The sequence below is a fragment of the Anolis sagrei genome, chromosome 3 (assembly GCF_037176765.1).
Source record: "Anolis sagrei isolate rAnoSag1 chromosome 3, rAnoSag1.mat, whole genome shotgun sequence".
Taxonomy (NCBI): Eukaryota; Metazoa; Chordata; class Lepidosauria; order Squamata; family Dactyloidae; genus Anolis; species Anolis sagrei.
The window spans coordinates 93,551,090-93,575,118 of NC_090023.1; the positions used below are offsets into that span (position 1 = coordinate 93,551,090).

At 38.2% G+C, this 24,029-nt stretch overlaps 1 protein-coding gene across 4 annotated transcripts in view; it reads right to left on the reverse strand.

Moving 5' to 3' along the window:
• The window catches only part of SHROOM2 (shroom family member 2), a 140,128-nt gene that overhangs the window by 14,152 nt on the left and 101,947 nt on the right, over window positions 1-24,029 (reverse strand). For 2 of the 4 annotated variants that reach the window (XM_060769932.2, XM_060769934.2), the window contains 3 exons: window positions 19,476-22,119; window positions 17,640-17,737; window positions 2,285-2,362 (listed from right to left, as the gene is read on the reverse strand). In XM_060769932.2, coding sequence (XP_060625915.2) covers window positions 2,285-2,362; window positions 17,640-17,737; window positions 19,476-22,119 — 2,820 coding nt within the window. Of the gene's footprint in view, window positions 1-2,284; window positions 2,363-13,374; window positions 13,443-17,639; window positions 17,738-19,475; window positions 22,120-24,029 lie in introns of those variants that run through there. The other 2 variants (XM_060769933.2, XM_067466808.1) reach the window with 2 other exon arrangements.

Here is a 24,029-nt window from a genome sequence, read left to right on the forward strand (position 1 = left end):
GCTATTGACCTATGCAGCCCAAAAGACAGTTGCATCTGTCATGTAGGAAATTTAGGTACCGCTTTATGTGGGGAGGCTAATTTAACTAATTCACGACACCATAAAACCTTCCAGCAGTGTGCGTAAGAATGGGAAAGTACTCCATCAAGGACTTGGTGTCACAAGTGGATGGTGAAGCGGCAGCTCCCCCGTGGCTGGAATCGAGCATACTCTCATGCAGCCGGAATGCTGGAATGTTAAATTGCCTCTGTGTATGTCTCTATATGTTGTATGTCTAATGGCATTGAATGTTTGCCATGTATATGTGCATTATAATCTGCCCTGAGTCCCCTGCAGGGTGAGAAGGGCGGAATATAAATTCTGTAAATAAATAAATACACAAACCCCAAAGAGGACTCGGGGCTGCCTTACAAAGGCAACAATTCGATGCAGCGTGTGAACATATCATCAATAAATAAAAAATACTTCAAAACATTAAAAACCAGCCAATTAAAAACATAACGTTAAACAACAATTTAAAATCACATAATCCAAGTCATCATCCAGGGCCAGTCCACGTTGTCAATGTTAATTCATAGTCTCTTATTGCACTACTCACTTTACTACATGCACTACTCACTTACCACTACATGAATTTAATAGGATTTTCTTACTTTTTATCTCTTCAAACTTTTATGTGTTTCTAAAATAATTAACAAGTCATATGTAAAGAGTAATGAAACAAATGCCAGAATCTCATCCAGTCATTGCTGTAGCCTTTGGGGGTTTCTGAGACATTGCCATTATACATAAAATGATATATAGAGTGCAATCTTAGATTTCTTTCATTATACCACATAGGTCCCACTTTGACTGCCATGCTTCTATCCTATGGAATCCTGGAATTTGTGGTTATGTGAGGTGTTAAGAATTCTCTGTTACTAGACAACTATAATGACACATTGAACTACAAATCTTTTGATCCCATAAGAAGCAGCAACCATGGCGGTTAAAGTGATATCATATTGTCAAATATGAAGGAGGTGTCAGGTCCAACTTTACTAAAATTACAAAAGAAGCTGAAATTCCCAGGGAACTGAACTTCTAATGCTGTGCTCCTTCAAATGCTACAGCAGGAGAGCAATGAGTAGCCACTTCTTCAATCTCACTCTGAGGAAGCTAAGAGATAAGCCAGACCAAGGGATATGGCAGACTCCCGAAAACCACCATCCGCTGGTCTGAGGATTCCCTCACTCCAGCAGAACAGAATTGCAAAAATTGCTCAAGGACCCCCCAATAAAGAGCTTTGTGGGTTTCCTCAGAGCCAGGCTATAGGCGGCAGCAGACTTGAGTGGGTCATGGATGGCCACTGTTCTCCTGCCTTGGGATATAACATCTTGCATCATTGTTGACTATCAGTTCAGTCTATTAATGGAACAATGTCATTCTGCGTAAATAGAGAGGAATCCCCTCAAGGACAGCTTTAGTAATGTTTACTTTAAGAGAAAGCTAAGTGCTTAAGATTCCTTTGGTTATACTTCAGTGCTCATACAAAAACGTGTAAGAAGAACAAGAAATCTAAAAGCAAGACAAGCAGAGCAAACAACTGAAAAAGAAAGTAATACATGAAGAAATGAACAGGTATACTGTAAAATACTGTAAAATTTATGGATTCACAATTAACACTGAAGAAAGACATTCAGAGGTTTAAACTATTTGGGACTTAAAAGTAGGTGTGGCGTGTGTAAATATGTCCACACACACACATACACATTTTCCTTCAAATAATTTACCTAAAATAATTGTGAAGGTCTTTTTCTTTCCCTCCCCACCCCCAAATCTAACAACTGAAATGAATCAGAAATACAACTCTTGAATTTAAATGACCAAATCAATCATTCAAAAGAACAATAACACAGCACACTTCAGTTGTACTTTGACAATTAAAATGCAGTTTAATAAACTGAATGCATATCATCTGATCACTCCTGCTTTGCCTCTCCCTTTGTCCAAGTTTCCTTTGCCCTGAAAAACTAGGATTTCCAAACAAGGTAGAAAATAAAGCTGCACTTTTAAATTGACTTCCATATCCTAGCTTCTTCAGAAGCCATTAATCATGGCTTCTATCTTGCACATAATTATAACTGCAGTTTTCTGGTTACTTCTGCAAAATGCAAGGAAAAGCTGAAGCAAAGAGAAAACAGGAAGATGAAATGTATTCAATTCTTAGTTTAACAAGCCCAGTGTTCATAAACCAAACGCACTAAACATTATTTTTGCAAGACTGAAAAGTGAGTAGAAGTACCTCTGAGACCCAGAAAGAAGACAGGCTTGCTCCCTGATTAGAGGAGGCTGGAGAGAGACTGTGAGCTTAGAAAAAAAGCTGAAACATAAAAGCAGGAGTCTTAGAAATTTGATTTGTTGCAGATTTATCATCAGAACAAGTATAATAGGTTAGACATTTCAAAATTAAGTTCACTTGAGACATTAACACATAACACGGTCACTGTTTTCCTAGGATAATCATCCAACTATCTCACTTTGGCATGGATAGTCCTGATTAATCCTCTCTTCCCACTGTGCAAAATGCCCCATTCTCAACTGGATTTTACAGTTTAATTTCAAATTTCTTAGATATTTTCTTTGTCTATATTACTTTTAAAATCCATTTTTCTTCTCTCAGAATCACAAGTCATATACTACTTTCCCATCCCGAGTATTATCCTTGCCTCAAAACTACATTTTATGTAATTAATGACTTTCACGAAAGGATGAACACTTGATTAGAGTGGGATCTTGGTATCCATTGCATTTTGGGCCCATGATCCCAATGAATGCCAAAATCTGTGAATGCTCAAGTCAAATTATATACAATAGTATCCTTTACATCAAGGTTTGCATTTTTTAAAATCAAGCCATAGATGGCCAAATCCATGAATTTAGAGTCTATGGATGTGGAGATGTGGCTATACATATGTTTTTCTGAATTTTAGTGCAGGACTGCATGAAAGACCAACCAAGGAAAGAAATTCCTCATTTTGATCAACTATGGTAGAAACACTGATTTTGGTTCTAAGGTGGTCTTCTACAAGCAGTTTTCATCCTTTGTATCTGTTCCTGGTACAGCTATATTTGCGCTTCACACCACTTGGGGGGGGGGGGGGAATGGGACTGCAGAGCAAAAATCATACAGATAGCAAAATCCTTTGGACAGATTACTCCAGACGTAAAGGAGGGAAGGAAAATCCCATTATAGCTGGAATTCTGCAATCAGAAGTTACTGTGCGATGTATTTGACTAATTAAATATTGACCTCAGTATCCTAGGTCCACAGAAGCCAATAGCCCAATCATTTAAAAAGGACTCGGATTTCACTTAAATCTGACATAAATTATGTAGATGTGGTATGTGTTGTGGTGAAAAATATGTGACAAAGAAGATGAGCTGAGACATCTGACTCACATTAAACAGTTATTATGTATGAGGAAATGCCATCATAATCACAGAGTGGTGTGTGAGGGCATGGACACACACACACACACACACAGAGTTAGTATACAACTCAATTTGCATTTGTTATGTTTTTTTTTTCAAAATGCTTGAAATATTTTTTCAAAATGCTGAAAATTTCTGATACATTTGTTTGGAATTTATATTCATGCAAGGAAAACAAAAGTAGCAAACTGGAGGGATATTTCCATGCAGAAATTAGTTTGACATCTTGGCATGCAAGTCTGAAAAGGATCTGCAAGGAAAAGGACAAAGTGTACTTTCAATGTGGCATGCTTGACCAAGAAATTCAGCATATCTTTAGAGATCCTTTGATTTCTATCAGTTATTGACAAAGCATCAAAATCCAGGTAACAATATTACAATAAGTGGCATAGTAGAGGCAGGACTTATAAGATGAAAAGAATTGTACTTTTTGATGAGCTTCAATGATTATATTGTGTGTCATTTCTCCCAATATTCCTTGTTCTAATTTCACTGCATCCTCGTCCTTATCATATAATATTCCTTGTAGGTGCATGCGTGTGAATTTTTCTAGTTGCAGTATATTGTTGTGAAATACTCCTTAGTTATGCAAAGGACTTAGAACTTCTTGTTTTTGAATGAGTTTTTATGCTCCATTATATCAAATACCTGCTCTTAGAGAAGATGAACATTATTTTGATTGACCTGTTATTATAGATCTATACAGCTGCCTTGCATTACTGGATTCCCCTTGAGGGCTCAGTATGGGAACTGTAATGAGTGTCTACATTTCAAAATTTAGTACAGTACCATTGGTTGCAGATCAGATTATATTAGAAATCTTCTGCTTCGTATCAAAAGGAGACTGTTCAGGAAATATCAAGGATCTTCTGAAAAAGTAACTGACTGATCAACCAACATTTCTTACAGTAATGTATAAGATGGTTATAAAGAAATATGGCTGCATTCAACATGTGTAGAGTTCATGCAATACATGCCTGACATAGTAACCCTGAAAAGACTGGAGCTTACTGTTCAGAAAGGAGAAAAGAAAGCAAGCTTCAAGTACCGGAAGAATCGAGAGGGAAAACCTGTAAGTGTTATAGTAGTATTGAGTTCCAAGAAATCAATTCTGGGAGGTACTATTGTTAATTTTAAAAAGGCTTTGCAGAACAAACATCCCTAGGAAACAAAGTTTAGAACAATTTTTGTTTGAGGTCACATTCCACATTTCTACCAGTATCTAATTCCCCTGTTAAAATCCTTTCTACAAAAATTAAAAAGCAATTTCATCATAACAAATCAAATAAACCTCACATGTATATAGCTTTTTTACATTACTATTAAGACAGCTGAATACGTCAACATTTCCAAGCACAAATCACAAAACATATCAGTGATTATATAGGTATATACTTCCTAGAGAAGAAAGATTCTCTAAGAAGCTTCTCTGCTATTTTCATAATAAATATAATTATCTCTAACAACATGGTCCACATTCTGAACACTTTCATAAACATTACTTAGCTTGTTTACAGTTTGCTTTCCTATGCCAAGGAATTTCAGGCTTGAAAGACATAAAAATAATCTCTGTTCTGCATATGGAATCAAGGCCAGAGCTGAATTAGGGCTCTCGGTGAATAGTCCGTTATATTATATAATTATATTTATTTATAACCTGCTTTATCTCCCCAAAGGGATATTGTACATTTCTGTGCATAATTGTGGAACCTGGACAGTGAAGAAATGTGATACTGTGGACCTCTAAAAAGACAAGTAAATGAACAAATCAAGCCTGAATTCTGACTAGAAGCCAAGAGGACTAAGCTGAGACTATCATACTTTGGCCATCTCTTGACAAAACAAGACTCACTAGAAAAGACAATAAAGCCTGACAAGGTACAAAGCAGTAGAACAAGAGGAAGATTACATTATAGATGGATAGACATAGTCAAGGAAGTCACAGCCCTGAGCCTGAGGAACTGTTGATGACAGGGTGACTTGGAGGTCACTCAATCATAGGGTTACCACAAGTCAAAATCAACTTGACAGCAGCTAACAACAAATGATTGGCAATCCAAAAATGTGGTAAGAGAGTGTTAGCACAGTGAATCCCCCCACCCATTCCATGCTGCTTGCAAGTTCCAAAAACTCTTAATTTGATGTTAACATGATATTGTCAAGGAATATTAAAACCCACCGGGCTCTCCTTCAAAGCTACTTCCCACTCTTACTTCTGTTAATTCACTTATTCCAATGGATCACCTATGGGGCAAAAACTTTTCCCCCTAAAAGGGGAAACAGAGCAACTGACAATCATAGCATGTTACTTTAGCTTTATCATGATTTTTCCAAATAATATAATAAGAATGGACATTTTGGACTAAATCCAATTGCTGCAAGCCCCATCTACAACATTTTATCTCTTGTTCAATAACAAGTAAACACTTATGTAAGTCCCACTGATTAGTCAGCGAGGCTACCTGATTTGATGGGACTATTCTAGCTTGGGTTGCCAGCCTTGGGCAAGCAAACAAACAAGCCACACAGTATACTGCAGTGGGAAAAAATAACAGATATATTGTTAATTTTTTTAACTTCGGCTGTTTGTAAAACAAATACAAAAACAAACAAGTTTGCATAACTACACAGCTGAAAATTTCACAGAATGTCTTACACTATAGGTCTAGTTCTGTGAAGATTCTGAAATTAAATGAAACTCTGTGGGTTACAATGCCCCATACTGATGTAAGAGGGTTAAATAAAATACAAATATCTCTCTCCAGTCAACAAGTAGGAGCTAGGGAAACTTGCTGGAAGGGACACAGTTTTCATACCAGAAAGATTAAAACCAGATCCCTTACCGCTACTCTCAACCAAATGGTTATTTGCCCCTTGCTCCAACAAATGACTTACAACATTCCCATATTATGCATTGTTAAATGTAACTGAGGAGAAAGAAAGAGACAGAACTGCAGTTTTTTGCTGAATCTACCCATCTACTGTAATATCTATGTCTGGCCTAAGGAGAAACATGTAGAAGCTGAACATATGGTAGTAAACTCACTTCCAAATGTTCTAATATTGTATAGCTCTCCTTGAGTTTATTCAGAAGTTCCAAACATTACAGAACTTCTCTAAGAAGTCCAAAATGCTCATATGGTTATATGTTTTTCTTTTTAAATCAGGGGAAAATGGTAGATCATTATTATGAAGTCAAATGAAACTATAGTACAATATTCAAAAGAAAGCTTGACCAAAAAGAAAACAGTTGACTGAGATGACGCTGTCTGGACGAATCTGTGGGATGGAGAATTGTGTCTATGTTGGGGGAGAATCAAGATCTAAAACCTACAAACAGAAGGTGTTTGTGGTTTGCACCATTCTTCAACCCAATGCCAAAGTGTTTGAAGTTCAGATGAATATAAAAGGTTTTTTTCAATAGTATAATCTAAGGATGAGACTCATGACAACAGCACTGCTAACAGTCCTTTCCAATCCTTTTTTTCCACCATGCCCCACCTAAGCATCTCTAAATGTTTGCTCCCCCCTCCTCCATGAGACATATAATTCTTATCATTCAAAAAGTGAACACCTTTCATGCAGAGGAAGCCTAAAATGCTATTAACTTGGTCTAAATAAGCTTCCACATAACATGGCATCCATAAAAGAGAATAATAAAATAACTAATTGATATGAGTAATCTTAATCAAATGCAGGGTAACTTAAGTGTCCAACTTCATTATTTATTTATTTATTTATTTACTGTATTTATATACTGCTTTTATCACCCCTGGGGGGACTCAAAGCAGTTTACAACATATTAATGGCAAAATTCAATGCCAGACATACGTGCTTATTTAGACCAAGTTAATAGCATTTTAGGCTTCCTCTGCATGAAAGGTGTCAACAATAACATATAACTAGTGTGATAAAATCAATTAAAACCATTAAATATAAGACACAAGCAACACTAAAACATTAAAACATGGTATAAACATTAAAATCACATGATCCAAAATCATAAACCGTAGCCATTCCAAATTGTCAATTGCACATATTCCCTAATGATTTGGTGAGAATATGTGAGATTTATATTTGGTGAGAATATGTGAGAAAATCCTACCACTTGATGTTGATTTTCTTGCAGCTGACAAAAAAAATCATACAAAACTATTGAGGTACCCATGAAAGTAACAACTGCACTTTGGATTTTTTCAGATTACTTGCTACATTCATATGCAGAACAAAAAGACATCTTTATATATTTTGCATAAACTTGTTATGTTAGGAGTGGGGTGTTTGGAATGAAAGTGGCCTCCTTTTCTGTGTTCATGCACTCTCTAGTAAACACAATGCTCCCACCCACTCCTATGAGTGCGTTTTCCCCCTCTCCAATGTCACCAGCTGATTGCTGTGTACATTCTAATTTCAATTTTTAAAATGTGTATGTCACTGTAGATGAGGTCCCTAGAACCATATACCATAACTTGGTATATGTGTTCAAACTGAATGAAAATACCAACTGAAGTGGATTTTGAGGTCATGTCAGCTCTACTTTTGATTTCTCTGTTACAGGCTCAGATCTCCATGGGCAATTTTTATATACTCTGTATTGCAAGGATGAATCTAAATAACTTCAGTTTTGAGTGCTTACCATTTTTGCTAGTATTAGAAATGCACAAACATATGCAAATCCACTGGATTGAATGTGTGCAAACAGGAAATGAAGCCAGGGCATGAAGAGATCCCTTCCAATTCTAAGATTCTATGATTATATGTTGTGTAATGCTTCATTGCAGAGAGTTTGACTAGACGCCCTTTTCATTCCCCTTCCAATTCTAAGATTCTATGTTGGGAACTTATTTTCAAAGATGGTTCATTCCCACAAGTTCACTGACCATATTTTTAACTATACCCTATGATTTTTGCAAAGTCTACTTGCAAAATTCACAGGTTCAGTAACTGTTACAGAGCTTTAAATGACAAGAAATTACTCAAAAACATACAAGCCTGGGATACAGCATGAGTTAGAATAACGCAAAGCTAAATTGCCCAATTATCTCTGTAATAAAATAAACACTACTGATATATTTCTTTTATTGCAGAGCGAATTGCATAATACACTACAGTATGATAGTCTGCTCCCATGAAAACATAGAAATAGGCTATTAGACAATTCACTCAAATGGTGTCATAGCCAAATAATCTTCATTTTTATAGATTATGTGTTCATTTAGATTTGAAATATCTTACCGACTCGAGCCAATATTCCTTATCGACTCAAGATGACTCTCAAGTCTAGTGAATCACTTTGTGAGAAAAAGGATGAACTATACTGCAACAAACTATTAACAAAAGAATTAACACTGTTGAAATTAATGATCAGTTATCTGGACTGAGTTCTACAGAACATGAAGTATTGAAACCAAGGCACAGTTTGAACATGCAAAGAGTTCTGTGTAGACGTGCAGGTGGAGGTATTGCTTGTTTGAGATGTGTTTGTGTCATCATACTTCCTTGTGGAAATGCACACCCTCGTACTAAGTCAAAATCTCCCTGCGCTCAAAAAGTCAACAAGATTACTGTTTATTCAAGCTATGTTGCCTCTGCAGAGAATCAAGGTGCCACACACTTTGTAAACAAACTTAGTCCCAATCAGTTCTCATATTTTTATAATAACAGGAAATATCAGTTTTTAAAGTTACTATTTAAAATTAGTCACAATTATAGTTTTAATGCTCTGAAAGTAGTTCCCATTATTGCCACCTTTTAAAAAAGTCAAGGCTTAAGTACTTAACCTCACATAAAATTTCAAAATGTTATAAAAATGCATCTGACAAATGTTGGAAATGCGGTCAACAAACTGGAACTTTCTTCCACGTTTGGTGGACCTGCCCTGAAGCGAAAAAGTTTTGGACTAAAATCCATACTGACATACAAAAAATACTAAACATAAAGATTGGGAAAGAACCCGAATGTTTCTTGTTAGGAATGTTGGATGTGGCTGAAGATGAAGAAAAGGAAATCGTTTTTTTTTTTTAAAGTCCTCCTAGGAGAAACTAATCTCTGCTCAGCCAAAATGATGGTTCCTTTTTTGATAAGAGTAAAGATACAGTACTTACATTGATTCCTCAATAAGGTGACTATCTTTTTTTAGTTTATTTCCCCCCCCCCCCCTGAAATTTCTGGACCTATACGTGAGTATATGGGGCACACGTCAAATAGAAGGCCCGCAGTTCACATTTTGCCAGCCACATCTTTTTATTTGCCAAGGCAATATAGTGATATTTATATAGTTTTACAATTAAAAACAGCCCTTTGAAGGCAACCATAAGGCTGGTGTACCCCTTGATGAAAATGGGTGTAGACATCCCTGATAAAAAAAATATAAAAAATATTATATACCTTTAATGCAATGAGGTTCAGGAAAAATAGTTCAAGATTTCCTATACCTTGGCATCATTTATTAATCAAAATGGGCATTGTAGTCAAATTTAAAGACTAAGACTTAGACAGCAAATGTTGAAGGAACTAGATAAGACCCTCTGATATAAATATATATATCATTAAATTCCATAAACAGAATATAGGGAATAGTATTTCTAATTTCTATATAGCTGTGAGAACTGAAGAAAGCTAGTAAGATGAAAATTACTTTATTTGAAATATGGTGCTGGAGGAGAATTTTACAAATACCACGAACTGTAAAAAAGACAGAGTGGGTTTAGAAGACATTCAGCCCAAACTCTCACTAGAAGCAGTGATGATTAAATTGAGGCTGTTGTAATTTGGACATATTCTGAGACAACATGGAAAAGATATACTTGGTAATACAAAAGGTTGTAGGAAAATAGATACTGTATTACATGTGAATTGACTCAATCAATGAAGTTGCTACTTCAGGTTTGCAAGAACGGAGAGAACAGTTGTTGACTGGGGATCTTGGAGGTCTCTCATTCATAAGAAATAGTAAAAGGTCAATGATACTTGGATACAACTGTAAAAGCACACACACATTGCAGTTAATAAAGGTTTGTCCATTATTGTGTGGCATTATTGTCTATTACTCCAACATCATGAGTTAGGTGCTCAATAGTTCACCATGAAAGGTGCCAAATCTTTTCTTTCCAACCATCCAAACAGCTGTCTGCAAAGCCAAGGAACATTTTGGGCAGCAAAATCATAGCATGGGGTTCTTTTCAACCACAGCCCTCTAGCTCATACCACACCCACACAATATACTTGGAACTGAAAAAGGAAGTCATAACAAGTTTGAACAAAGCAAATCCTCAGGGACCTAGTTAATACTTAAGCTATATTCATGCGTTGAGTTGTGTTCACAGTAATCGCTAAAGCAGGTGTGATTACAAAACCTATTTAAGCAAACACAGTAGACCTCTAAATATTGCAACAACCTAAGAAAGAGAACAGTGTGTATGCAACAAAGAAGCACAAAATGATTTACTATCCTGATGCCAGCCTAATGGTAATTATTTGAATTCGCAAAATGTATTAAATGCCACACCCATCTCAACAAAAGTAACTGGAGTTTTCCTCCTTTCATAAGAAAACACCTTGAAGTTATGGGTTGCAAACATTGTACGCTATACAGAGAGCAACATATGGTCACAAAACAAGCAAACAAATGCCTTTGAATTTACTGCAAGTATGTGAAGAAAATTTAGAGCAGGTTCATAAAATACTGGCCAGTGGAGCCAAATTATGTGGAAAGCGGGCTATACATCCTGTAAAACACTTGTTGCTTCTCGAGGTCATGGAAAATGCCTGTTAAGTGGAATTCTACTGTAGAAGAAAGAGATACTTTCACAGTTCAAACCCTAATCAACTATTAGTGAAGTTAGAAATATCAAATTCAACATCTACATGAAACCCACTTAGAATTTTGGCATTGGGCATCATCAGTATGCTAGCCAGCTCTATCTCTTCTTTGCAAGTGATGCCAATGCGGTTGTGCAAATCCTGAATCATTGTCTGGGTCCACTGAAAGACTAAATGTAGGTGAACAAACTGGCACTCAAAGCAGACAAGATGCAAGTGCAGTAGGAAAATCAAGTTAGAGTTGGGATCATAGCCTGTTCTGGATAGAACTGCACTTCCATTGAAATATTAGGGTCATAGCTTGGGGGTCCAGGTTGTGGTGGTTACCAAGATGATCACTTTTGCCCAGATTTGGCTAGTCTGCTAGTTGTGCCTTTTCCCAGGGAAGACAGGCCTGGGCACAGTGGTTCATGGCTTCACTACTTCCCAATTAGACTAAAATCATGCACTCTGCATGTGGCTGCCCTTGCAAAGTGTTTGGGAGCTTCAGCTAGTGTAAAATGCAGGAGGCAGACTGGCGTTTGGTATGTGTTTTTGAGACCATGTGATGCTGGTTTTACAAGAAAGGCACCGGTTTTTAATTTGCATCCAAACTCAATACAAGGTCTTAATTTTGACCTATAAAGCCCTAAATGACTTGGGGCAGGATAACTTAAAGTTTGCTTCCTTCCATATGACCTTGCCTGAAATCTGAGATCCTCAAATGAGGATTCTCAGAGGAAGCCTTGCTGCATATCTCAACATCTCTTGAGGTCAGATTGGTATACACAATAACAGCACTTTCTCTGTGGCAACACCCTGACTATGGAACTTCTTATTGAAGAAAGTCAAACTGACTCCATCTCTTTTGAGCTTTTGATGGGCAGCCCAAACAGTGCTGTTCTGCATGTCTTTCAATGCTTGGAATTTCTGTTTTAACTGTTTCAAAATGATATTTTAGGTTTCTTTTGGAAGTGTTTATCCTCACAACCCTCCCAATACTATTTCAGTTGCTTTTATTGATTCATTGCCTTTGGAGTCCTTGTGGGTTGGGAGGTGGTATAGAAACACTTTGAATAAAGAAATAATAGTTTATTACCTCAGTTTCATTAACTTCTTTTATCAATCTACGAACCTATTTTCATCACTATTACATCAACAACATGAAGTGGAGGCTCCTTCTTTGGAGGCTTTTAAACAGAGGCTGGATGGCCATCTGTCAGGGGTGATTTGAATGCAATATTCCTGCTTCTTGGCAGGGGGTTAGACGGGATGGCCCATGAGGTCTCTTCCAACTCTACGATTCTATAATTCTAATACAAGCATGACTAAAAGGCACTATTTGCAGGAAGAAGAAACTGGCGCTACATTTTAAATGAAAAGAACTCCAATCAAAACTGCCTTATTTGCTGTGTTTTATTCAGTAACGTAACTGTGAATGGTAAATCCTAAGGTGCTGCCCATCAACAGACCTCACAACCTCTGAGGATGCCTGCCATAGATGCAGGCAAAACATCAGGCGAGAATGCTTCTGGAACATGGCCACACAGCCCAGAAAACTCACAACAACCCAGTGATTCCGTCCATGAAAGCCTTCGACAATACATTGCTGCCCATTGCATAGTAATTGCTTTTGTATCTAAAGGAACATCATAAACTAACGATGACTATACATGCCATGTATTAATAGTAGATTCCAAATCAGCTAAAAAGGGCTCAAATTGTGTTCTACAAATGACAGCCACTGTAGGGATAAAAGAAAAGAATATCATGGGAAAAGGCTCACTGTGGGGAGACAGAGACAGATACAGAATATATTAATTCACTCCAATATATTAATTCACTCCAATTCTTAATTTAACACTAAAAATGTATACAACAATGTAAAACAATACTATAACAACATACTAGTAAATAATATAGGAAGAGGGGAAATTAACTATATGTTTCATTGACAATTCCACAAGATGAATGGAAAAAGAAGCAAGTATATATCCATACAAATCCCCCCTCCACTCCCTTGACCTATTTTATTCAGCTAACAGAACAACCCCATCTTTGAATACAGATTTTTCATTCAAACTTTGGTCTTTTACTTACCACTTGCTTCCAGAAAACCAAGACCCTATTTCTTTATACATTAAACCACAGACCTCCAGGTTCTTTGTGTGTGCAAATAAATAAATAAATAAATAAATAAATAAATAAATAAATAAATACTAATCTCCATTTGAACAAGCATCATAGGGACCATTCTGCTTGGAAAGCTGTAAGGCTGGAAATCGCACATCATTGAACAGCTACAGCCAAGGAGGGATAAACACACTACCCACCTCAACCCAGGAAACAAATGGTTTGGAAAGCATTGCATTTCAATTCCAGAGCGCATTGGGCTAACAAAAGCAGCTGAGAGCAGTATACACAGACGGATGCATTTTGTAGGAATAAAAGAGTATGCCAGCCGCTGCATTAGTTAAAAAAGGGAAAAAGCCGAGGAAGCAGAAGATTAATAAAATGAGCGTATTGTGGTATGTAAAGCCTTACCATCTATAATATTTTCCAGCTCTCTTGGCAGGGAGGGGTGGGAAAACATCTTGCATGTAAAGAAAGGAGCTGTGGTTAAATTATGGAAACCTCCCCTGATTTCAGTGGGATTGAAAGGCACATAATCGTGGTCAGAATTGCCTTCTGGATGAACAAAAGGAATATTCCCCAAGTAATTCAGCAAAGACAAAACCAAATCAGAAACGAGCTTACTGACATTATTCCACATACGTCTGTTCTAACATAAAACTAAATTGTCTCCACTTACCAGCATGACAAACATGAGCTATTCTTTTGGATTCAGAAATGCATCCCACCGAGAGCAGTGAATCTGCTACAGCTTCTGCCTGACTGTCATACAGATGGTTTGCAAAGCCATACCTCACAACAGCTGGCTTGTCTTTGCCTTCTCATGTGACTGACAAGCTCGCACAAGCACTGTTAACTTTAACCTCAATGACAGAAGGCTCCACTTGTATTATATGTTACATCATCAGAAATGCTTGACCTCGGGAAGAAAAGGTTGTAGACTTCAAAGCATCCCCATCTTTTCTTAGACCCTCAAAAAAGAAGCCTGGAAATGCACTGCTCTCTGCTTCCTGAAAAGCATCCTTTGTTCACTGTCGGCAACAATTATATTCCACTGATTTGACAAACCTGCAGATAATATTTGCTACATGCCTACATCTGCAAAGTGGCATGCTTTAATGCAAATGGAAAGTATCTCTGATAGTTGCTTTAAAACTCTAATACGCTGCCACACAAACTACACCCACATACGTCTTGAACTTTGTCCAAAGAGAACGATGAAGGCTACCCTGTACACAAATAAAACCTGTTTGACCAGAACTCTACAGCATGACAGAAAAAACCTGCAAGCAAATCAGTAATATGGGGAACAATGGTTATACAGAATTTTTTTACACCTGAGGAGGAGGCATCTTTATACAATAGATATTCATTGTCAGTGTCCAGTCTTAAGATTTAATGACATCACCATCTTTATGTATTAAAAGATTAGCTCAAGACTGCAGCATCAAGACATTATTTCCAAAGTTTTAACTCTGTACACATTGTGTTTTGTTTTTTTTTGCTTTTTGCTATTCAAAACACTTTCAATCACACATACTGAAGAAAAAAGAATTGTCCAGCCTGTCAGAGACATCTATATCCTGGTGCAGTTTGGGGGACGACAGACAATGAATAATAGGATCTACAGTATCTTCACTCACTTCCAGAGACAACTGCGACCCACACCAGTGACTGATCAAGGCCACACTTAGCACACGAAGCCCCCGTGACCCACTCTACATCCTGGTGCAGTTTAGATGATGGGACTTGCAGTACTTTCACTCACTTCCTGAGACCACAGTGACCTACACCAATGACTGATCACGACGAAACTTGGCACACAGAGCCCTCATGACCCACTCTACATCCTGGTGCAATTGGGAGGATGGACCATGGATGATGGAACTTGCATATGGGAGTTGCAGTTCACCTGTGCCCACTGAACCCAGCTGACATTGGAGACTAAACTTAGAGCGCAGACAAACAATGACTTTCTCAAATAGTCTGGGCATCGCCGGGTCCCCAAGCTGGTATATAATAAAGGATAAAAGTAGGATGCAAGAACAACGATGGAGTAATGCAGGGACAAAAAGGCAACCTACTGGATTTCCTCCTAAGAGCATCTACTTTTCCTACCTTCAAAATTGAGGGTTTGGTTTTTCATTGTTTCTAAATAGCTAATAGTATCAAACCTCTTGGGGCTGCTATTAGCCATTTTGCTAAGATTTTAGGTTCCTGCCACCTTTTTCTTCTATTTCTCATCAAACCACAAATCGATTAGATGTCCTATTCCAGTCATTTTCTGTTGTGATGATAGACTTGAATAGGACAAAAATAATGACCAAAAAAGTAGAAGTACACCCCTAAGCTTAGGAAGCATTAGTAGTCAGTTTGTGGCAAAAATGCCTCCCAATTTTAGAGAGAGGTGCTAGGTTTACACTTCTTATGTCCTAAAGCTGATTCTTCTGAAGTTTTCTCTATAGTCACTTTGTGCGGTTCATCACAAATATCGTTGTCAACAAATTTTCTTCTCTTAATTAGAAACTAATCTATTTTAGTGGTAATTACTGAAACTCAATCAACAAATTGTGTAATTATAAAAGTTACATTAGTACCTATAGTTGAACAGCACCAACACTCCATTTCTGTAATTATTAAACCACTCTGGAGGTTTTTAAATGGAGGCTGAATGGCCATCCAGGAAGACTATGATTGTGCTTTCCTTCCTGGCTGAAGGGGGTTGAACAAGATGTCCTTTGAAGGTTTCTTCCAATTCTGGACAACACTTGGAAGGCAATCATACTTGGCCGCAAGTGATAGCCTATGATGATGATATGATGCTGCCAAAAATGCTTCAGCTGTCTTCATACGGATAATTAGCCTCTTTAGCAAGACTCGCAAATTCTGATTTATTGTCAGAAAATGCCTGTGCAAATATTGAGTAGTTATTGTGAGTCGCCTTCGGGCTGAGAACAGTGGTATATAAGTAAAGTAAATTAATTAATTAATTAAACTGAGGATGCTCCAACAACAGGCAGCCTTAGTGATGCTTAGTGATGCTGTGGTGAACATCTGGTAGACTGTACAATTCCCCTGGCATATGTATAAAGCACTTCAAGATCAACACAGGAAAGGAGGAAAGAGAAGGCAATCACACACTTGGGAGCCATGCATAGGCAAATCAAGTTTTCTAAAGAGAAATGGCTCACCATGGAGTAAACTATTTTTAAGATCATACCATTTTCATAATCAGGGAGAAAACTACATAGATAATTTCTTCTTCACATCTAGTTTCTTGTGATCAGGGAGTTAATTCATTCTAGAAGCATCTGATCACATAATTTGCCACATAAAATCAGGGCGTCTAATTCAGAAATAATTTCATTTCATCCTACGCCACTTGTATAGTAAACTTTAATTTTACAAATGTGCATCTAAAATGCCCTTTTACTTTTTCTATACTGTGTTGTTGTTGTTGTTGTTGTTACTCCTGCTGCTCTTGTTGCTGTTGTTGTTATTACCAACAAATCTAATACAGACCTTCCACAAATACTGTTTGAGAAATACATTTCAGTGAAGAGCTAACGATGCTTATGTGAATTCATATCCTATATCAGTAGTCCTCAGTCTCATTGTCTTGAGAATTTCTATGTATTAATGTATCCCTTTCCTTCTTCTACATGGCCATAAGGAGGGATCAAAAGTGTTTTCTTCACTGAGTCTTGTCCAAATCTAGACATAATTCTCTGACTTATTTAAAGAAATGTCTGCATCACACCCTAACACTGTGCAATATAGGGATAGAGTTTGGGTTTGGGACATGTCCCTCCACAGAATTTAAGATTTTATAAATACAACTATTGTAACAGTGAAATAAACCAGAGTTGACAGTGATGAACTAAAATCTAGACAGATTTTCAAAAGCTAAATCAAAATTTAAATGAGCTGTTATGAAATATATATTAAACAATTATATACATACATATTAGTTATTTCAAATTCTCTAAATATGAAATGTTATCCTGTATTATACAGAAACCAACATCTGTAGTACCTCTACTGAAAACAGATATTGCATATGTAATATCTCATATTTTTCTTTGAGAGCAAAGACATTTCACATGCTAAAGAGTATTAGAAGAAGACAGTTCAAAATATTTTTTATTTCTGTTAGCCAAAATGTTTCAGTAGCCAACCCTGCATTATATGTTTCTAAGGTTTGCATAAATATACATACAAAAAATGTTTACCTCAAACAATTGCTTTCATCAGACCTTGGTACTGGAGACATACATACTTCATCCTTCTTTGAATTTTCTGTTTGTCTCCTTGGTTCAGCTGACTCTTCCTGAGGAAAAAATGTTTTATAACGTAGTAAAGAACCAAATCATCAAATTTCAGTCTCCAGAAAAAATATATCATTACACACCCCTTCATTTGTGGATTTTCTTGCAGTACATAACACATCCGGCCTTATGCTGATTTGGCTTAAAGCATAATAATAATCTATGCAACTTCTTTGGCTTTGCAATCCTTGTACTCAAGTTACTACCATATTTGTTCGATTCTACGATGCCATTGATTGTAAAACACACAAATTTCAGTACCGCCAATGAAAAAAAGTTTTACATATATAAAAAATCACCCATTATTCTAAGGGCCCTTCCATACAGCCTTATATCCCAGAATATCAAGGCAGAAAATCCCACATGATCTGAGTGTGGACTCAGATAACCCAGTTCAAAGCAGATATTGTGGGATTTCCTGCCTTGATATTCTGGGATGTAGGGCTGTGTGGAAAGATCCTAAGACACAACTCCATTTTTAACTATTTTTTATATGAGGGAAAAAAGAATGTCTTAGAATTGAAGAAATACAATAATTCATCTGATCAGCCCAAAAGAAAACAACCATACACCTTTGCAATTCTTTATAGCAAAAATTACTTGGAAACATTTCAGAATATCCAAGTACTGTGTGCGCACATGCTCCTGTAGCAGGAAATCTTATCTCTCCCGTGGGGTGCAAAATCAAAATTAGTTATTAACTCAGTAACAACAATGTGTACAATATAACAGGGTTGTAATGATAAATCAGTTCCTATAGCAAAGGTAGATGCCAATTTTAACTCTGGTATCTACATTAGCATAACTGCTACAGATCCTGGCAATGTCGGGCACAACATTAAGGGTTCGTTTTCTGCCCATTACCCAACATGACATATATTTATTTATTTACAGTATTTATATTCTGTCCATCTCACCCTGAAGGGGACTCAGGGCGGATCACAATGCGCACATAGATGGCAAACATTCAATGCCATTTTCTAGACATGCAGACAGACACACAGACAGAGGTATTTTTGGCCTTTCCACTTTAGTGCCTGGAGGTTATGCTCGATTCTGGCCACGGGAGAGCTGTCGCTTCATCCACTATGATGCTGAGTCATTTTGATCGTATTTCCTCCTTGCTCTTTGATCGCTGGCAATTTTTTTGGTGTCGTAAAATACCTGCCCCGCTTTAAGCAGTTCCTAATTTGTCTACTCACAGCTAAGCTGTTTTTGAACTGCTTAGGTGGACAGTAAGCTAGGCTTAACAGTCAGGTGCTCAATCTGACTCGGGCTTCGAATCTGTCACCTTCCGATAGGCAGTGATCTATTGCAGCTGGTAATTAACCAGTTGTGCTACAGCTTGGCCCTTATATATACTCTTATGTGCTAACAATACCCTCCTGATTTCTACCTTGAAAATGTGGGTCAGTCAATCTTTATTCAAAAGAATGAATGTGCAATGTTTGGTATCAGAAATGGTAGCATTCTCCCACTGATAAATTTCAAAGGACGACTACAACATGGCACTATAGTTTAAAGCAGTGTCTCTCAAACTGTGCTCCTCCAGGTGTTTTGAACTCCAGCATCCAGAAATCCCAGCCAGCTTACTAGCTGTTAGGAATTATGGGAGCTGAAGTCCAAAACATCTGGATTAGCACAGTTTAAGAAACTCTGGTTTAGACGTCTCCCTTCTTCCTTCTATGAAGTACTTTTTATTTTTAAACAAGCTGAAAACAATGTAAAATTGTCACTTACTTTTTTGTAGAAATCAGTAGAAGGAGATGATCTTGACCGTTCATGTGTATACTGAGATTTCTCAACCTGTTCATGGCCAGCATCAAGTATATTGTCAGCTGAATGGTATCTCCCAGAACTGCGAGTTTCTAAAGGCTTTCTTTGCTCTTTCCAAGATGCCTGATATTCTGCAAAAGTTTCTAATCTCTGAGGCTGTCCAGATTTTCCTTGGTGGCTATTATAATGGACATTTTCTCTGGGCCTATCATACACACCAAGCATGTTCTCAACACCAAAAGAAGCTGATCGCATCCTCCTCTCATGCCAGGAACCCTCAGCCTCACCTTCTTGAGAATTTCTATATGAATTTGGAGGTTGTGCTTCTGGACGGCCATATGGTGTGTGTCTCTGGGAAGACTTTTGGTAGGCAGGCTTACTAGTTTCTTCAAAGAACTTCCACCTATCTGCAAAAGAACCCAAGGCTTCCTCAGAAGTCGTTGGGCGACGGCGTGAATGGTAGTCATCTACTGACACACCCAGTTCATTTATCTTCTCGGGCTCAGAATAAGATTTCAGTTTTTGTTCTGCTGTGAACCTCTTTCTAGCTCCAATACGAGGTATATGGTGAACATTACTACCAGATGGAGTATGTTTAGAAGACTTTCTAGCTTCAAGGGACCCTGACTCATCCTCAGAAACAAAAGCCAATGGGGAAGAGTTACAGTTATTGGTCTTCCGGTCTGGAAGGTAATCTGCAGAACTGGCTTCCAAGTCCCGGCGCTGGAAAGAGGTAGCTTTCAAAACTCTGGCCTGGGCTTCTTTCAGATTATCCTTGTACACGTTAGTGAAAGAATTTTCTGATGAACAGTTTATCTTTTCTGCAGAATCAGGCTTCCAGTTCTCAACGTACTCTTCTGTCTCAGTTGGCCCTGCTAAGGCAGCAGTGCTTCTGCTTTTCTGCATCTTTGCTCTTTTCATCTGGATCTCATTTCTCAATGTAGTTGCAAAACGATCACTCCTTCGTGCGGTTTTGTTTAGGTGAGCATCGAATCCAGGCTGCTTATTCATTCCCGCTTCAATGGCAATGTCAGCCTGGCTTTTCCCTTCCTGAGCTAAAGAGTGCAACATTGGGGTCTTCTGGGGTGAAATTTTGAAGCTCTCTTCTTGACTCCATTTGAAATCACTTGAGGCAGCCTTACAGTCAGATACTGGGACACACTCCTGCCCATATTCTTGGTCATGGTAACTCCTGTGATTCTCCTCAAAGCTTCTACTCTGCACTGTTTTTTCAGGGTAACTTATCTTTCTGGAATCTTCTATGGCAACAGTTCTATCTTCTCCTTTATTCACTACATAATGAACTCTCTTTTCAGATACACCTGGAGAAGATTCAACAGCTTGCTGAGGTAGATAGCATTTGGGACTTTGGCTCATTCTTACTACAGAAGGATGTTCATGTTGTCCATAGATGTTACCTATTCCAGGATTCCAGCACTCATCTTTCTGCGGCTTGGAGTTTCTTTCTGGAGGAGGCTGTTTCACTGTCACACAGTAATAGTGATTTAGCCCAGAATTATCCACTTTTTCCTCAGAACTCATGTCAGAAGGAACAGTGGCATTACTATCAAACATCCTGGTTTGGTGTGGCTGACAACTGTATTTGTCAGTAGGCCTTTCCGGGATACCAGTATAAGTGGAGGTGTGTCGCTGCTCTTTAGGCGATGCAGAAACTTTTGCATTGTAAAAGAAAGTGCTTTCATCACTATATTGCCGCTGATGGTGATGGCGAGGTTGTCCATAAGCAGACTGTGCAAAACGAACGTCAGTACTGGACAGAGACGAATGTAGCCTGTGGACATTTCCCATATTATTGTTGATTCTGTCATCAGAAGGCAACAAACTGTAAACTGGACCGAAATCAGATCGATAGGCTGGATTACCACCCTGCCTCACATCTGAGGCCTTCTCAATGGTCTTAGCAGCTAACTTTTGTTGCTCTGCAGTTTCCGCACCCCAGTTGTTTCTGGCCTGAGGTCTGTGCAGGACTTCAAAGTGCTGGGTGCTCTGAATACTCTCTGCATAAAGAGGAGTATGAGCTCTCTCATGACCTTTGGTGGCAGCAAAGCTATCACTACGGAGAGGAGGTGGGGGAGGCGGAGGAGAAGGAGACTTTTTCTTCTCTGGTACATACCAAACTGGTATAAAGTTTGATCTTCCAGACCCAGAACATGTTGAATCAGTGTTCTCATCTAGTCGGGGGCTTCTATTGTTTTCATACTGTAATGGAAGTGGCAAACAGCTTGGTTTCTCATCTAATCTTCCACTGTCACTAAGTAATAAGGCAGCCTTCATACCCCCTTGTTTGGAGGGATCCCATTGACCCACTTTATACACCACATTCTCTGTTGAGGCAGTATCTACGTTGGACAGGGTATGGTCTGGAGTACTAGAGCTGGCAGAAAAAGAGCTATAGGCAGAATCCCTTTTGCTAGCATTCCCTAGGTGGTCAATGCTACTGTTGGACTTTGCAGATGAGATCTGCTCATACTGGTATGTTTGAGATGCGTGGTCCCAGCTATCCATGCTTCCAGCAGAACTGAACTGGTCGGAGATACGGTGTAGATTTGACTGATCCCATGAGCTTGAAAGGTCATGGGAAGAGGAACTGTTGGAGAAGAAAGAAGGCTTTATCAGTAGAGCAAAGACATGCATGAACTCCTAAAATGTAATTTTACAACTTTCAATACTAAAAATATCAAAATACAATTTACAATGTATTGTCGAAGGCTTTCATGGCCGGAATCACTGGGTTGTAGGTTTTTTGGGCTGTGTCTGGCCATGTTCTAGAAGCATTCTCTCCTGACATTTTGCCTGGATCTATGACATCTGAGGATGCCTGCCATAGATGCAGGTGAAACATCAGAAGAGAATGTTTCTAGCGAAATTCCAGTGAAATATCAACAGTAGAACAATGGACTCTGAAGGTATACAACATGATGAACATGGACTTATTGACACAAAAGCTTTCAACCAATAATGACAAGAGAAAAAACACGGACTGGGACAAGTTCCTGAACTATCTTAAGAACATAAAGAAATAAATATAAAGAAAGACCAACATCGTCTAAAAAAAAAAAGAATAAAAGCTTGAACTAAGTCCGAGCAGAGATGGAAAACCTGGTATACTTATCTCCGCAGACCAACCTGGAAGTTCTATTATCCCACCTATCCCTGCACATCCCCGCACATCCCCACACTCCCCTTTCCCTTTCTGAAAGAAGCTATGACTGGACACAAGGATGTTAGAGGGAGTGAATGTACCTCATCGTCCCCCTTTCACCCTCCCCGTGTAGATGGAATACCTCAATTCCCCCTCCCCTCCTCTTTCTCTTCTCTCCCCTCCCACAACCCCCCCCCCCTGACTTGTATATGTATATTTAAAAGCTTAATAAAATATTTTTTTTAAAAAGAGAACATGGCCATACAGCCCGAAAAACCTACAATAACACAATTTACAATGGGATGGGCAATCACGAGGCAAATTTTGCTGCTCCAGGGATCTTTGGATGGTATGTAGTAGCAACTCACCAAAATATCCCCTCCAAAGTCAGAAGTGGCCAAATAACACTTCACAATTTAAAAAACCCAAATATTTTTTCTATGTTGAAAGAGTCCCATGGGGAATTCCCACTGAGCTCCCATAATGCACTTTAATGATTACATGAAAAGGACAATATAAAATAGAAGGATTGAAAAATCTGAAAATAAGAAGAAAGTTTCCTGAGGGGAAAGTGGGATAATGTTGAAGCCATTTTTCAACAACAACAAATACAAAGTGATAAAGGGATTGAAACAACAAGACTTGTTGAAGGCTTTCATGGTTGAAATCACTGGTTTGTTGTGAGTTTTCAAGGCTGTATGGCTATGTTCCAGAAGCATTCTCTCCCGACATTTTGCTTGAATCTATGGCAGGCATCCTAAGTTATTGTGAGGTCTGTTAGAAACTAGGAAAATGAGGTTTATATACCTGTGGAATGTCCAGGGTGGGAGAAAGGACTCTTGTCTGTTTGAGGTAGGTGTGAATGTTTCATTTGGCCACTTCAATTAGCATTTAATGGCCTAGCAGTTTCAAGGTATACCATATAGCTGTAGACAAGTCTATATAGGGACCACCAAACGCAGCGACCAAACACGAATCAAGGAACATGAAAGGCACTACAGACTATTTCAACCAGAGAAGTCAGGCGTAGCAGAACACTTGATGAACCAACCTAGACACAGCATATTATTTGAGAACACAGAAATGCTGGACCACTCTAACAACTACCATGCCAGACTATACAGAGAAGCCATTGAAATGTCATCAGAAAGGGAAAAAATAAGAAAATGAATAAAATCTGGCTACCAGTATTAAAAACTCTAAAATCAAAACAGTAAATAAAGAGCAACACTCAAAAACAGGGGAATTCCAGACAAGAAACAATCAGGGCCAGCTAATCACCTCCCAACAAAGGATTCCCCCAGGCAGTAAGAAGACAGACTTTGAAACTGCTAGGCCATTAAATGCTAATCAAG